Source organism: Typopeltis vanoorti, chromosome 5, assembly GCF_054136105.1.
Source record: "Typopeltis vanoorti isolate ZY-2024b chromosome 5, IOZ_Tvanoo_1.0, whole genome shotgun sequence".
NCBI classification, from domain to species: domain Eukaryota; kingdom Metazoa; phylum Arthropoda; class Arachnida; order Uropygi; family Thelyphonidae; genus Typopeltis; species Typopeltis vanoorti.
In genome coordinates this window covers 15,992,365-16,007,207 of record NC_143553.1, presented here as the reverse complement: position 1 = coordinate 16,007,207, position 14,843 = coordinate 15,992,365, and the positions used below count along the sequence as shown (strand labels likewise).

Genomic DNA, 14,843 nt, shown 5'->3' with positions numbered 1-14,843 from the left:
TCCACCTTTACCACGAGTTGCCTAAGACTTGCACTACGTGCGGGTTCACCCAGACTTGCACTACTTGCAGGCGCAAACTTGACTTCCTTGTCTGTTTGCTTACTTAGGAAATGGATTAAATTTAAAATAGCTTGGTATCTTTAATGAACTATATTCAGTTTGCATTCATTTTTATGTAATATAAATTCCAAATGGGAGTGCTCATACAATCACACACCATTTGATTATTTTTGCAATATTCGATTAGTTCTAGAGTTGCAGTATCGCATATGAAAAGAAAGGAAAGCTTATCAAAAGTGATTCTTGAATTATTGCAAAGAAAATATTCTGGCGATATCGGATTCAGCCACATACAGACTGGAAATCGCTGCAGTAAGCAAGAAAAAATTTCAAACGTGTAAACATTCCATAGGCAAAAGTGATCATCAGTCGCATATTTTAACGCAAAAAAAGATAATAATAATAATAATAATAATAATAAACATTTTATGAATTATTTTGTTGGTTCATCTATTTACTTACTGGCACAAAGTATCCAGATTTATGTCATGCTGCAGTTGAGTGATGTTTAAACCGCAGGCCGTAAGATTACAGGGAGCAGCTTCTGCCTTCCATACCCCTGGAAAAAAGTCATGCACTAGAATGAAATTCTCGATGATATATTTAAATACTGTTTAACTATTTAGCTATGTTTCTAAATAGTAATACTAGAAACCGTTCATATTGTGTGGATGAGTGGATGGGAGAGTATATACATTTACTCCTCTCACACCTTCCGAGTGGTTAAAACTCAAGAGTTTTGAGAAATTCGAGAAAACATCGAAATTAAACTCTTAGCAAACCAACCTGCATTCATATCGAATGGACCTCGTAAAGTTTGTTTTATTTAGGATATCAGACTCATTCTGATTAAGTGATTTGTAACTGCTGATATGGTTTTAGTTATTTCTCCAGAAGCTTTCATACAAGGCAAGGTTGTTTTGAAGAGGTAATGTGGGTTTAATGAGTGAAAAGGGTGATTTAAGAGATTCAGTTATATTTTAGATATCTTGGGATACAAACCTGTTTGCACGCTATATTTGGAGTTAACTTCAGGTGTTTTCTTTTTATTTTGAATTTAAGAGTTTCAGCCACTCGGAGAGAGTGAGAGAAGTTAGTAAATACCCCCTCCCTTCTCTCACACAATATATATATATATATATATATATATATATATATATACGGTTCATGCAACAGTCAACTCCCCATGGCTGTGGCATAAACTGCGTATACATACAACCTATTTGTATTATAAATGCTACATCGAGTCTCTCTTGAGATCGAATAGTAAAGAATTAAGCAGTTACTATAGCAAAAAGGAGGAGAAAATAATGCCTCTCCTTTTATGAACTCAGAGAAAAGCATCAGTGAGAATATTCATTTAAATAGCAAAAAAAAAAGAACACGAATCATGCTATTTACATAATATGTTATTAATTTAAATAAATTATGTCATAGTAATAAAACAAGAAGAGCTAAAATATTTCAATCACTCCATTAAAGGGGAGCGGCAGTTATCCACAATACTAAGCCTGGAGAAATTGAGGGGGGGGGAATAAGTTGCCATTGCGAGTACATATACAGTATAACTTGAAATTGTAACCATTTGCAAAGTACGATTCTTAACTCAGTCAAAAATCTTGCTTTTCAGAGGACTTTTCTGAGCCTGCAGCTCGTTATTGCATCAAAACTGAACGATGTCTCTTTACCCGGAATGTGAATCAACGATCGCACTACAAATATTTGCTCTGACAGCGTCCAGATGTGAACAAAATCTGTGGATTTCCGTATTTATAAGAATTGCAGGTCTTGGAACATAGATGAGGTCTAAAGTGTAGTGATGCATGATATTGTGAAATCAGCAAAAAAAGCTAACTTGGAAATCAGAGCATAAAATTTTTCTTGATGAAAGATCAAGAAATCTCTCGTGCAGTTCTGGAATGGAACAAAACTCACAATGGAAGAGAAAGCTCGGCGTTCCTTCCTAACAATACACAAACAGATTCACTTAAGCAGTATGGGAGAGAAATAGTTTTACTGAACTAAGACCAATAGCGAAAATATGGACGAGGTGGAAAGATTTACGAACTCCCAATGTTTCTCATGAAATTTAGGAAAGAAGAATTCTACTCTGCTTACTGGAAGCCCTGAAGTGGGCTTCCAGTACGAAAAGTTACATATTTGGTCTCTCTAGGATTTCGAGAATTTGTGGTCCTCATCATATTAGTATTGGTCCCACCCTGAATATTTGGAATTGTATCAACGACTCTGCCATTTAAAAGGCCAAAAAGATTCCTCTTTAACAATGTATTATTCTTTAATTCATATTTACATAAGGAATTGTTCATTTTATATTCATGCTTACATAATGATACTTGGCCTCTCAAAGTTTCTTCCCCATTTACCGGAAGGCAATCCGGTAATTCACAACTCCAAAATTTAACGAAGCTTCGATTTGTTAGAAACAAACGAAAAATGACTCACTGGCGAATGGTAAATGGAATACTTTTTAATTTTAACGCCTAAACTTGAAAATTTTCTGACGGTTTAAATACAGTAACTGCAGAATATTTGCATATCAACAGGACTTTTTTTGTTAAAAAATGATTATCAGTCGAATAAAAATCTTTATTTTCTAATTAATAATTAAGGTAGTCTGAAAATAATGTGGAAAGATGCAAACCCGATAAAGTTGCTTTGCTACAGTGAGAGGCAACAAAGAAAATAATGCAGCAGCTTCCACAATTGGGACGCTTTTTATTGTAACGAATTTTAGGTTATTATCGTGTTTAAATAGGAGAGTTAATTGTTTATACCGTGCATTGTTGTTTTAAAAGAGAAAGTTTCATTCTGAAAGGGGAACGTTATTTGCATTTAAAAATGATCTTTATATTGTAAGCTTAGTTTCATGCACTATAATGAAATAAGTATGTTGAGACAGCACCACATTTCAAAGGAATTTAAATTGCGCACATGCTTTATCAGAGTGAGTGTGCTCCCCTCCGTCACCAAGTCATGTTTTCCACCATTCTAGAGATGTGTCACTTTCAGATCACACGAGTCAGAGTTTAGACCATCCTCTTTCAACATGACGACCAGTCCATCCACCGTTGTTAACTTTGATGCACGCAGCCAGTGCACCTAAGGCAATTAACGAATGTGCCTATTTGAGCACAGCAGTACTACCCGCAATTCCAGACTATGAAAAGCGTCAAATGGCCATTTTTAAGGGTATTTAAATCCCATTCTTCGAAGAATGTTTATGACTATCTTTTAAATGGTAGATGATTTGGTCGCGCCCCCGAGTAGATCAAAAATACTGTATGAAATGGTCTTTCGTGCATAGAATTCGCCTTAAAAAGAGACACTAATAGGGAAGGCAATAGTAGAAAGGTTGAGCCTAGAGAGGGAGACACCTCTCTCTGGCTGCGTGTGTGGATGCATTTCTTGTAGAGCAGAGAGAACTTTTTTTTATGATTCCTACACAAGAGATGTTGTAAACATTATCGCAGCTGGACGAAAGATTTTTGCTGTTTATATATATATATATATTTTTAATTTTTTTTTTAATTTTGATATTATGCAATTTTATGATAATCAAATTAAGATTATGAAAGAAACTTTTTTTATCATAAAAAGTTGAAATAACTTATTTTTTTTCAGAATCTTACATCTTAAACCATATAAAATTTTGATTTAAGCAAACTAAATCTGCTATTAGTAACTGGCGCCTGATGGAACTATGCACTAATTGAATGTTGAAATGGGTAAATTAATTTATACAGTTATTGTAAAATAACTTGCTTTAACTATTAAAAAAAGGGAAAGGCAGCTGGTTAAAAAGAAGAAGGAAGGGAAAGGAACCACTGGCACGTTAAAAATCAAAGAGGAAATTCGGGCACTGAAGAAGGTAAGAATAGATGTTAAAATATAAAAGAAAGTGTGCAACATCCTTGAATGCGATTAACGTAACACGAATTTTCTTGAAAACTACAAACTTTTAAGAATGTTTCCCCTCGAAAGCACGGAGTGAAACAGTTCAAACAGATTACATTCAGATAGGGAGATAAGAAGTTTAAAATAATCCACAGCACTTTTACATTGTGAAATCTCACAAGTGAAATGTGTAATCCTTTTTTAGAAATGAAATATATAATATTAGTTTTTTATTTTGAATTTTCTTTAGACGTAAATTCTTCAAGCCAGCATTTTCGTCTAGCAATCTTTACATTTAACCCTGTTATTGTCCGTTCTAAACTTTAGTTTTGCTGTGTCAGTTAATTGCGACAGGTAACTTGGTGTTTTTTACATTGCCATTGCCCCATATTTGCTGATAGAAGAAAAAAAAAGTCACTTTTACGAGAAGTAGTTGACAAAGTTCAAGTTACTTTTGTATGTTATCGGAATATGAGTGTACTGATAGGAAGCACTTCAAAAAATCAATTCGGAGGAAAGAAAAGAAAAACGTTGGCACGTACATATGTCTCGATTACGCATTTGTTTCCATTTAGCCTGATATGTACGCGGACATTAAATAAATTTTGAAACGTACAACATACGCAAATGACAAGTGGGAGACAGATATAAAGATGCACTCGATGGTTTGTGATTATATATATTATTCTCTGTTAGTTGGTGTACTTTTCAGCTGGTTTGTTAGTGCCATAAACCGAGAAACTGCCCCTGGCTTAATTTGCCTTCATTTGAAAACCTCTTACACACGCTTGTCGCATTTAATGGGCTTAGGACTCATTTCTTTCCAATCAAAGTCTCATGCGTCCTCCTATTGTATTGCAGCGCCATGGTACTGATCATTTAGTGTGCAGAGTGCGTTTTAAAGGAAGTAACTGAACGCATATAATATTCAGTTATTTTGGGATAGTATTACAAAATAACCGCATTTCTTAACTTTCATTCATTATTTTCTCAGGTCTCTCCTCAAGTTATCGAGTTTATAACTAAACTAGCATGTCTTTAGCAAAGTTTCTGATATTAAAAAAGAATTCGAAAAGATTTGAAAATTTTAAGATTTATATTTTCAAAAATTTAAACGTTGTTCAAGGCTGACGCTATAGGCGAAACAAAGGGCAATCGTCGTCTCATTGTGCTACTTGCTAACGCTGGAAACTTCCCTCCTCCGGAGCATTTTACGAGCCATTTCGCAACTAGAGCTGATATTTGCCTCAGATGACGAAATGTGTGGCCTTGCGTTATAAATGGAGTATCCCTGGTGTGCATTGTGCGGATGGGACATTTCTCCAGGAGTGAGTTAAATTTAGCAAATATGAAGAACATGTAGCCATTATGTTTCGGCAAGCAGATACATTATAAGAATAATTGAGGAAGCTGCTGTTTGTAGCACGACGAGGAGTTGCTTCTGTAGAATTAGAGGCTATTTAGCCTACGAGAGATGCTACTTGTTGATGATCAGTGTCTCCCTTCAAATTAAAAAAACATTATGAAAAACGGTTGAAATCATTATTCCAAAACATGCAACAATCCTATAGAGATCGCATTATATCGTTCTTTTTATTTATGTCTGATATTTATAACATCCATTTCTCTTTAGATTTCAGTTACGTAAGGTTCTGATATAGAAAGCCAACTCTTCATTTCATGTAGAAATTAGAATGTGTTTCAGTTGGTGGCCCTTGTATATTAACATTTGACATTACAGGCTGTTGATGAGCTGCATGTATTATTTCAATGAGGATGTTTTCAGCATTATTAACCTTACAAATAATTTCACGATATATTATTATTATTATTTATGAATTTTAGCATTCTACCGTCTCGCTTTATTCGTTGAGGGTGTATATGAAACTGGAAGTTAGTAATTTGGTGAAAAAATGCTTCATATTACTTCATCATTAAGTAGTTGATAATTCAGGTTGGGACTAATAGCTCAATATCAGTATGATTTTTCAGATAAGCCAATGGTTTCGAATATTTCAGAGGTTTGATGCGCATTGCTTCCAGTTAGCGAATGAGGAATACGACAGCTGCCTTATTCTAGTGTTAACTCTGCTTGAGGATGTGTTCATTTTGGTTCTATGTCGCTGTCTTCTCTTTTGCTGTTGCTAAAAGTCTTTGCATTCGCTTTGCTAACCATTTTATAATTTCGGAGTTGTTGACTTGTAATGTCCTTAATTTCTGTGGCTTTCTCAAGAATATATTTGCTTTTCTGCTACATCAATTTTTTTTTTCTGTTTTTGTTTGTTTTCCTTGGTACAGAGAAAATCTGATTCAGTTTGAACTATGACAGTAACAGATAGTAGCATTTTTTAAAATTTATTTATAGAAGTAAAGTAGATATTAGATCCAGCATTATTTCAAAGCCGAATGTAGAAACTATGAAAGGTTCTTAAAAATAAGTTGACCAGAGAGCTTACGGAAATATACTCTCCGGCATTCACGAGTTGCCTTAATGTGGACTACTTAGAAAATATAAACGCTGCCCAATATATATATATATATATATATATATATATATTCGCTTGCAATTAGTCCATTTTGATGAGATTTCATTGGTCTGACAGCTGTTTCGAACTTGGTTCTCCTCCGAGACCAGACACTGTATAAGTAAAGCACCTCTCTAAAAATTAGGCGATCCACCCCCCCCTCACTCTAAACGAGTCACCGAAGGATCGTCCAACTCAACGGTGGTTCCACTCAGTGAGAGGCTCGCTCTACCACTGAGCAGAACCGCTCATATTCCAGGGAAAAGCATTCATCGACACGGCCCTGATAGAAGCCATGCTGTAAAACACCAACCCCCAGAGACTCAAATTGCTCTCTCAAGGCAAAACTTCCCGAAATCTTAAGCCCCCCCCCCCCTCCTCACAGGAAGCTAGACTACCTGTTAGTGTGCTGGGCTACCTCTCCAAAAACTCATACGATCCCTCAGATCGCCCAACAATGAGCGACCTGAAGGATCTTTTAACTCAGCGGTGGCTCTGCTGAATAACAAGGTCACCCTACCACTGAGCAGAACCGCTCATATTCCAGGGAAAAGCATTCATGGACACAGCCCCGGTAGAAGCTGTGCCGGAAAAGACCTTTCCCGGAAACTCAAGTTGCTCTTTCAAGGCACGAAATCTTAAGCTTCCCCTCACCGGTGATTAAGTAAAGGGCCTCTCTTAAAATTAGATGATCCCCCGGACCACTCCCTATAAGTGACCAAAAGATCGTCCAACTCAGCTTTGATTCCATTCAGTGACAGGCTCATTCTGACACTGAGCAGAACCGCTCATATTCCAGGGAAAAGCACCCACTGACACAGCCACCACCCCCCACGGAAAGCACTTTCCCTCGGAGATTCAAAATGGCAAACTCAAGGCAAACGCCCTCGAAATCTAATCCCCCCTTCACCGCAGCGTAATTACTGAAGAAACCTTAAGAGAGCAAAACTCTCGTTCAATACTGAAAAACTTGAAAGTCGGAGAGGTGTATTTTTCGTAAGCGAACTCTTGCTCGGTGCGTAAAAGGATTTACTACAATAAACAGCGAAAAGGCTTCATGCGAAATTATATAAGTAAAGTGGATAGTAGATTCAGCATTATTTCAAAGCAGAGTGTAGAAAATATGAGAGTTTCGTAAGGCAAGTTGACCAGAGAGCTCACGGGAATACATTCTCTGGCATTCTAGTTTCTACATTCGGCTTTTAAATGATGCTGGCACTAATATCCACTTTGCTTATATAATTTTGTATCGTCGAAATGAAGCCTTTTGGTTCTTTATTTTAGTAAATAAATGATGAAAATAATAATGATTTTGACTTCAGGGTTCACCAAATAGCCTGACCTAATTTTAAATCTGCGTTTCTTACATTTCTTATAGTGTGATTTCAAGGAAACTATCTGTAATAAATTCTACTTAATATTGTTATTGATTTAACATTTCGTTGTGCAGATTTTTTTTAATCGAAATTCAAATGTCAGTTTTATTCAATTGTGTTGTGTTATATTTCAGTTCATTTTCACTTCACACCTTTTTGAATGTCTTACAATTTGTGGGGCATCTTCCACTGCAGAATTATCATATTTAACAAAATTTGGGCATTCATTTTTCGTGATGTTCTGTTTGTCGAACTCTTGAACAAGGAGTAATTGGGAAGGCTTTTATACGTTCCAGTCGGTTTTCGAGTGACATATTTAAAGCGAGAATAGAAGGCGCGCCTATATTCAGTGTTCTGTTAAGCTTCTTGTCTAGTTTTGGACAAGGTAAAATGGAATGCTTGTTCATTTCTCTTCTCATCATCATCATCATCATCAATCATCATCAAATTCCTGCCATGTACCCTCAAGGGGCGTACAGGATATGATAGTAGTACATGAAAAAATTACATATTTACTAACTTCCTATCTACAATTTTCATCCAAATCAGGCTGTTACTTGTCAAGACTCCAACATTATCAGATCTTATATTTCTATCGTATAGGGCACTTTGTGCCGTATCAATCCCCCTATATCTTGGTCTTCCTCTGGGTCGTTTTCCTGCCAACCTGGCAGAGAACACTTGTTTTGCTAATCCTTCCTCTCCCATTCTATTTAAGTGACCATACCACCTGAGATTAGCTCTGCTAACACATTCCTGGATGCTGACAATGTCAAGTTCTTTCCTAATATCCTCATTTTTAATATGATATTGCCATTGATGCCATCTGTTCACACCTATAATCTTTCTCAGGACTCTCATATCTGCAGTCTCTAGTCTTTGGTCAAGTGTTTTACTTCTGATCCAGCTCTCAGATCCATAAGTTAAAACTGGTTTGAACACTGTCTTGTATACAGCTAATTTAGTGTTCCGACTTATTTCTCTCTTATTCCATATGAATTTATCCAATTGACTTCCCACCATACCAGCTTTGCTGATTCTGTTGTGTATTTCTATATTGAATTTACCATCTTCACTAAAAATCGTGCCTAAGTAGCTGAAATGTTTTACTTGTTCCACAGGTTCTCCATTCACAACACAGCTGACATTTTCAGTGATTCTGCCTATTTTCATTGTCTTTGTCTTTTTATTGCTGACCTTCATACCATATCTATTACAACAGTTATTCAATTTAGTCAGAGCATCTTGCATACTTGTAGCAGATTTATTTAGAAGTATAATATCATCCGCATAAAGCAAAGAGCTGACATTAACATCTCCAATTTTGATATCATGTTTAATACCACTTTCCTTCATAATGTGATCCATATAGATAATGAATAACAGAGGGGATAATGTACATCCTTGTCTCACACCAGATTTAACATTAAACCATCTTCCTGTACTTCCTTCAATTCTAACTGCTGACTTACAACTCAAATAAAGACGAAGTATTGCTTAATATAATGCCACGTTCACACCGTTTAACTGTAGTGTATTGAATAGCTTCTCTCTTGGCACCTTGTCATATGCCTTTTCCAAATCGACAAAACTTAAATACTGATCTTTGTTATATTCCCATGCTTTCTCGACTATTTGTCGTAACGTGAAGATCTGATCCTGACAGCCTCTATTTTGCCTGAATCCAGGTTGTTCTTCACCAAGCTTTTCTTCCACAATTCTTCTCAACCGTTTCTCAAGTATACTTGCATAGATCTTGCCAGGAACACTCAGTAGGGAAATACCTCTGTAATTCTCACATTCAGTTTTATTTCCCTTTTTATATATGGGTACTATGAGAGCTCTACTCCAATCATCGGGAATTCGTCCCTCTGTCCAGGCTTTCTGAACTATGCAGTGCAGCCACTGTAAGACTTTTAGAATACCATACTTCAGCATTTCTGGTCGAATATCATCTACTCTTGCTGCCTTTCCACATTTCAATCCTCTGCTGGCTTTTTCTACTTCAAGTATGGATATGTATTCCTGACAGCCTGCTTGGTCAGTGTTTTTTACCACTGTGCTGTCATCACTGCTTGTTTCTTTTAGCAGTTTTTCAAAGTAATTACTCCATACTTCAAGGATATCTTTTTCTTCTGTTTTCATATCACCTTTATCATCTCTAACTGCTTTTACAGCACTTTTCCTCTATTCCTAAGCTTTTTCAACAACCTCCAGAATATTTTGCCACCTTCTTGATATTTATTTTCTATATTCTTGCCAAAGTCCTCCCATGACTTTTGTTTAGCTAGTTTTACACAGTGTTTAGCATTTTTGCATTTGTCTCTGTATTCTCTAAGAGCACAAGGTGACTTATTTGCTATGAACTTTTGATATGCTTTCTTCTTTTCCTTCACTGCCTGTTTAACTTCCTGTGTCCACCATGTAGTTCTAATTTTTCTATCCTTGCAGACAACTTCACCACATGCCTCTCTGGCTGAATCAATCAGGGTTTTCTTCAAGGCTTGCCACCGAATATCCAAGGTTTGGTTCCTGTTCTCAAACTTTTTCATTTTTTCTTCAATTATCTTTGTGTATTTTAGTCTACAGTTCACATCTGAGAACTGCTCAACTTTTAATCGTTTTAAAACCTTTTACATGTTCATCTTTTCAGTACAAAATTCAGTTTTATCCAACTCAAGACTAAATAGTGAACACTTCCAATTTCAAATCCTCTGTACACTTTGGTGTCCTGCACCATTGAGAAACATCACTATTAACAATAATATAGTCAATGCGATTTTTCTTATTCCTTGCCTCTTCTCTCCATGTGAATTTGTGCACATTTTTATGTTGGAACATAGTGTTAGTAATAACCAGTCCATGTCCTGAGCAGAAATCCAACATGGGTTTGCCATTATTATTGGCAAATTATTATTTACTCTTTTCTCCAAATTTTTCCAAAATATTTTTTGTATGTCTGACAATCATTTCCTACTCTGCTATTTAGATCCCCAACAAGGACCAACTTTTCCTTTTTTCATTGTGTCAAGTTGCTGTTTCTAAAGCATCAAGAAATTCCTCCACTTCTACCTTAGGAGAACCTTCTGTGTGACCAATGTACAAATAAGTCTCATTGTCCAATTCCCTATTCTGATATTTGCCCACATCACTCTACTTGAGACTGACTGCCATTCAAGAAGATTAGCCTTGTATTTTATGTTGAATTCTATGGCTACTCCTTCTTTTCCTTGATATTATTGCCTGAATATAACATTTTGTATTTATTGCTCAGAAAGATCTCACCAGTTTTGGTCTTTTTTTTGCTTCAGTCACCCTTATTATGTCGATCTGGTACTTATCTAATTCCTCAGCTAGCTCCATTTCTTTGCCATTCAGGCTTCTTATGTTGATAGTACCGATCTTTAACTCCGGTGATGTTGAGTTGGTGTGTGTTTTCAGATTTGTTCCAGTAGCTGACTTTTCACTGTTTGCCCTGGTTCACTGGTGAAAACAACGGGGGCCTTGTTTAACCGGGTGATGCCCCAGCCGGCATGAAATTTTGTCATGTTGTACCATCATTTTTTATTTTGGTTTAACCAATAACAATACAATTTGGTCGGCTAAATCCCAAATTGCCAGCCCATCCTTGTTCGTTCAGTATCCAAGTAGATACCCAACAGGGTGCACCACTAGAAGGTGAGGATTGGACATTAGGTCAGAAGCTTTGGTTGGTTCTCCGCATTCCTTTAAAGGCTATGTGGAGATCTCCTCTCAGTTATACAGCTTTGACCCTTAAGCACCCCCATTTCTCTTCTGTCGTTGTTAATTGCTTTGATTTCTTTGGTTTCCCCGCAGTAGGACAGTTCCAGTCGTCACTCTTCGCGTTGAACTTACATTGTCATGTGAATTGGAAAACGTCAAAACATGTGAAGTGCAGATTTGTGATGCATTTTCTGCACGTTACGTCACTTCCTTCCGAAGACCGATTCTTTAGGCTAATATACTTCATGGCTCACCTTACTTCTTTCAGTTTCTGATTGCTAACTAATGATGATATCTTTTGTTCGTCTTTGTTCGTTGCTCTTATCTGAACTCTGCCAAACAGTTTTCACGCAGTTTGAAAACTGCTTGGCAGATTTCGATAATTCTTTCCTCGACGTCTTCAATTTGTTGAATAGAATCACTCTCTTATCTCGGTGACACTTTCAGATTAAACGAAAAGAATAAAACTACTTTAAAACTCCATTAACTGGAACCTCCGCTAAGTACGTGCCTACTCCACATGCTTACTCAGTATACAATACACAGCGATGTGAAAAGAGCAATAACAATTAAAATAACAAACTGCAGTTGTAGCAGCTTCAGTAGCAGTCCTGATCGAGTTTAAGGGATAGTATAAAGAAAAGTGGGTGCAGGTACACTGCAGCAATACCACCACAAATCTGGAGGGCATCTGTGTTATTAAGTTTTTATATTTATAAGAGAACCACTGATAAAAGTGACAGTTTTTAAATTTTTATTATGTTAAGGCAGTTTCTGTTGACAATTTATATTCCTCACGTTATCAACATGCAAGAAACGAACTGAGTTGACGACACAGCTTAACTGAACTCCTCGTGCATACCATGTTTTAAAAAAATCTGATAAATGTGGCTTTTTCTTAATGTACCAGTATCTTTCTGAAATATCCCTTAAACTATTTATATAGGTTTGGCCACATTCTTTCGAAAGTCGAGATAATGATGCGCTATCGTTGAATATGGTTGAGTTTATAATGGCGGTGCTGCGATATGTTGCTAATAAGCGTACACGGGCGACTCCAACGAGTTGAACTGATGAGCATATTATTTTGTTAGGAAGAGCATCCCTTCCCTGTGTGTTTTTCTTTATTATAACACACACACACACACACACACACACACACACACACACACACACACACACACACACACACACACACACACACACACACACACACACACACACACACACACACACACACACACACACACACACACACACAAAGAAATCAAGCAAAATAATCCACGGTTTGCTAGGATTTTCTCTTTATATATTTAGTTTGATCTTTATATATATCAAGAGAATATTTCATTTACTAATGTCTCCAATCCTTAATATCGCGAGTTTGAGATATGACTGGCTGGTAAAAACGTGAAGAGTTGGACATTCTCTTCTAGCATTATAGATTTTATATGTTCACTTTATAATTCTACTATCACTCTATCATTGAAATTTAAATAAACAAAAAATATACAAAATTCAGAATTAAATATGGAAGTCATCTCCTACCTAAAAATGCGATGGAAGCTGCTAAAAGAACTCGGATCTTCATGTTTCCTTGGTTGCCAGAAACTTTATGTCTTGAATCAACTCGTGTATGACTTAATTGAAGATATTTGCTTTAAAACGTTATCTAATCTGCAAGGAGAACTTTGGCTCGAAGACTTGGGCAGATAAATTCTAATAGCACCAAGTGCGCAGGTATGCGATTATCAAAAAATAAAATAAAGAAAAAAGAAATCTAGGTTGTTTTTGTTGGGAATCACGAAGGCTGTGTTACTTTTCTAAAGGGGTCGGAAGGATATTTTTCATGGGAATTATGCAGAATCAGTGTTATTTATTTTCTTTAATCAAACTGCAGAAGATTTGAACTCTTATGAAAATCGTGTCCTTTCTCATCGATACCCCCCCCCAACAAATACAGTCCCCAAATGTTTTAATAAAATTAATAATCCTCTTCCTTCCGAACTAATTAGCACCTTATTATATTTTTTATTAAAGGTTCTGCAATATTTCGTGGATGAAATACTATTCTCCTTTTGCTTCTTCTTCTTATTATTATTATTGTTGTTGTTGTTGTTGTTATTATGAATAGTAGTAGTTTGCTTCTTCCCATTTCAAAATGAACACGAGAAAGAAATTATCCATCTGGCCATCGACCGAAATCAAAAGGGACTGAGCTTAGCACCGCAACTGTTGGTCGAAAATGGGATGCACATGTTAGCTTCCATTTCAGGTGAAGGAACTGTAAAGACTGGCCGAATAAACAAAACGAGAAAAAAAATGGACTTCGCCAGATAATAAAAATGTTCACCCAAACTTATTAAGAATCAAATTCAGCATCGAGAGGATAGCAAATGAATGTTTGAAATTTGTGAACAGAAATTCCAGGATGTTACAATTACTGAGCAGCAGATGAAGTACTAGTTCAGATTTATTGTGAGACACAAAGGTTTCGGTCATGTTGAACTTGATAAATTGCAAAGACAGATTGTTGCAACTGAAACTCCAGCAAGAGCCTGAGTCAGCTAAAAGGTCAACAGAAGAAGATAACTGACGCAGGTTTGCATCAGTGTTTTTTTTTTTTTTTAATTAAACTTTTAACTCAGTCTGTTGGCATTTTCATCTATCATTTCTTTTAAAAAGATTGATCAAATGCTAGACTTAGATCTCTTGTTTATTAAATCTCTTGAACACCGAATGAACTGTAGAATCAAATCACAACTATTTCTACTAAAAAGCGGGAGAATCAAAATATAATAAAGATAAAAAGTGTTATTATTATTATTATTATTAATTACCTCCAGGCAGTCTAGGCCACATCGAAAGAGGTCACACTTCACGTCTGCACTCTGCCTAATACGTCCTTTTAAATACATTCGCACTAGATACGCTGACCACTTATACAGGTGATCTGTCCATTCACTCAGTCACTACTCTAAGCGAAGCAGAATCTGGCTCTCATCCCTTTCTTAACCACTCACAAGCTTAACTTCCACGGATGTCAATGTCCTCTCCCATCCTCCATATGATGAAAACTTTTAATCAAAAATGAACCAGCACCCTACACAAACCGGCCACTGAAATAGAAACTCCGTAGAAATCAGTGGTTTCCGTGTAGGTATGCGAATGCCGATCCTCTTCAAATTTCCTGCGCGTAGTTTGTTGAGATATCGGTTGGAAA

The 14,843-nt window shown here is 36.3% G+C and overlaps 1 protein-coding gene across 1 annotated transcript in view; it reads right to left on the bottom strand.

The window, feature by feature from the left end:
• LOC150106244 (uncharacterized) overlaps window positions 1–13,279 on the bottom strand; it is a 43,748-nt gene extending 30,469 nt beyond the window's left edge. Inside the window, exons 1-2 of the mRNA XM_090392264.1 lie at window positions 13,169–13,279; window positions 523–619 (exon numbers count right to left, since the gene is read on the bottom strand). Coding sequence (XP_090248390.1) covers window positions 523–619; window positions 13,169–13,211 — 140 coding nt within the window. The 5' untranslated portion in view covers window positions 13,212–13,279. The remainder of the gene's footprint in view (window positions 1–522; window positions 620–13,168) is intronic.
• Between the last annotated feature and the right edge of the window lie 1,564 nt (window positions 13,280–14,843).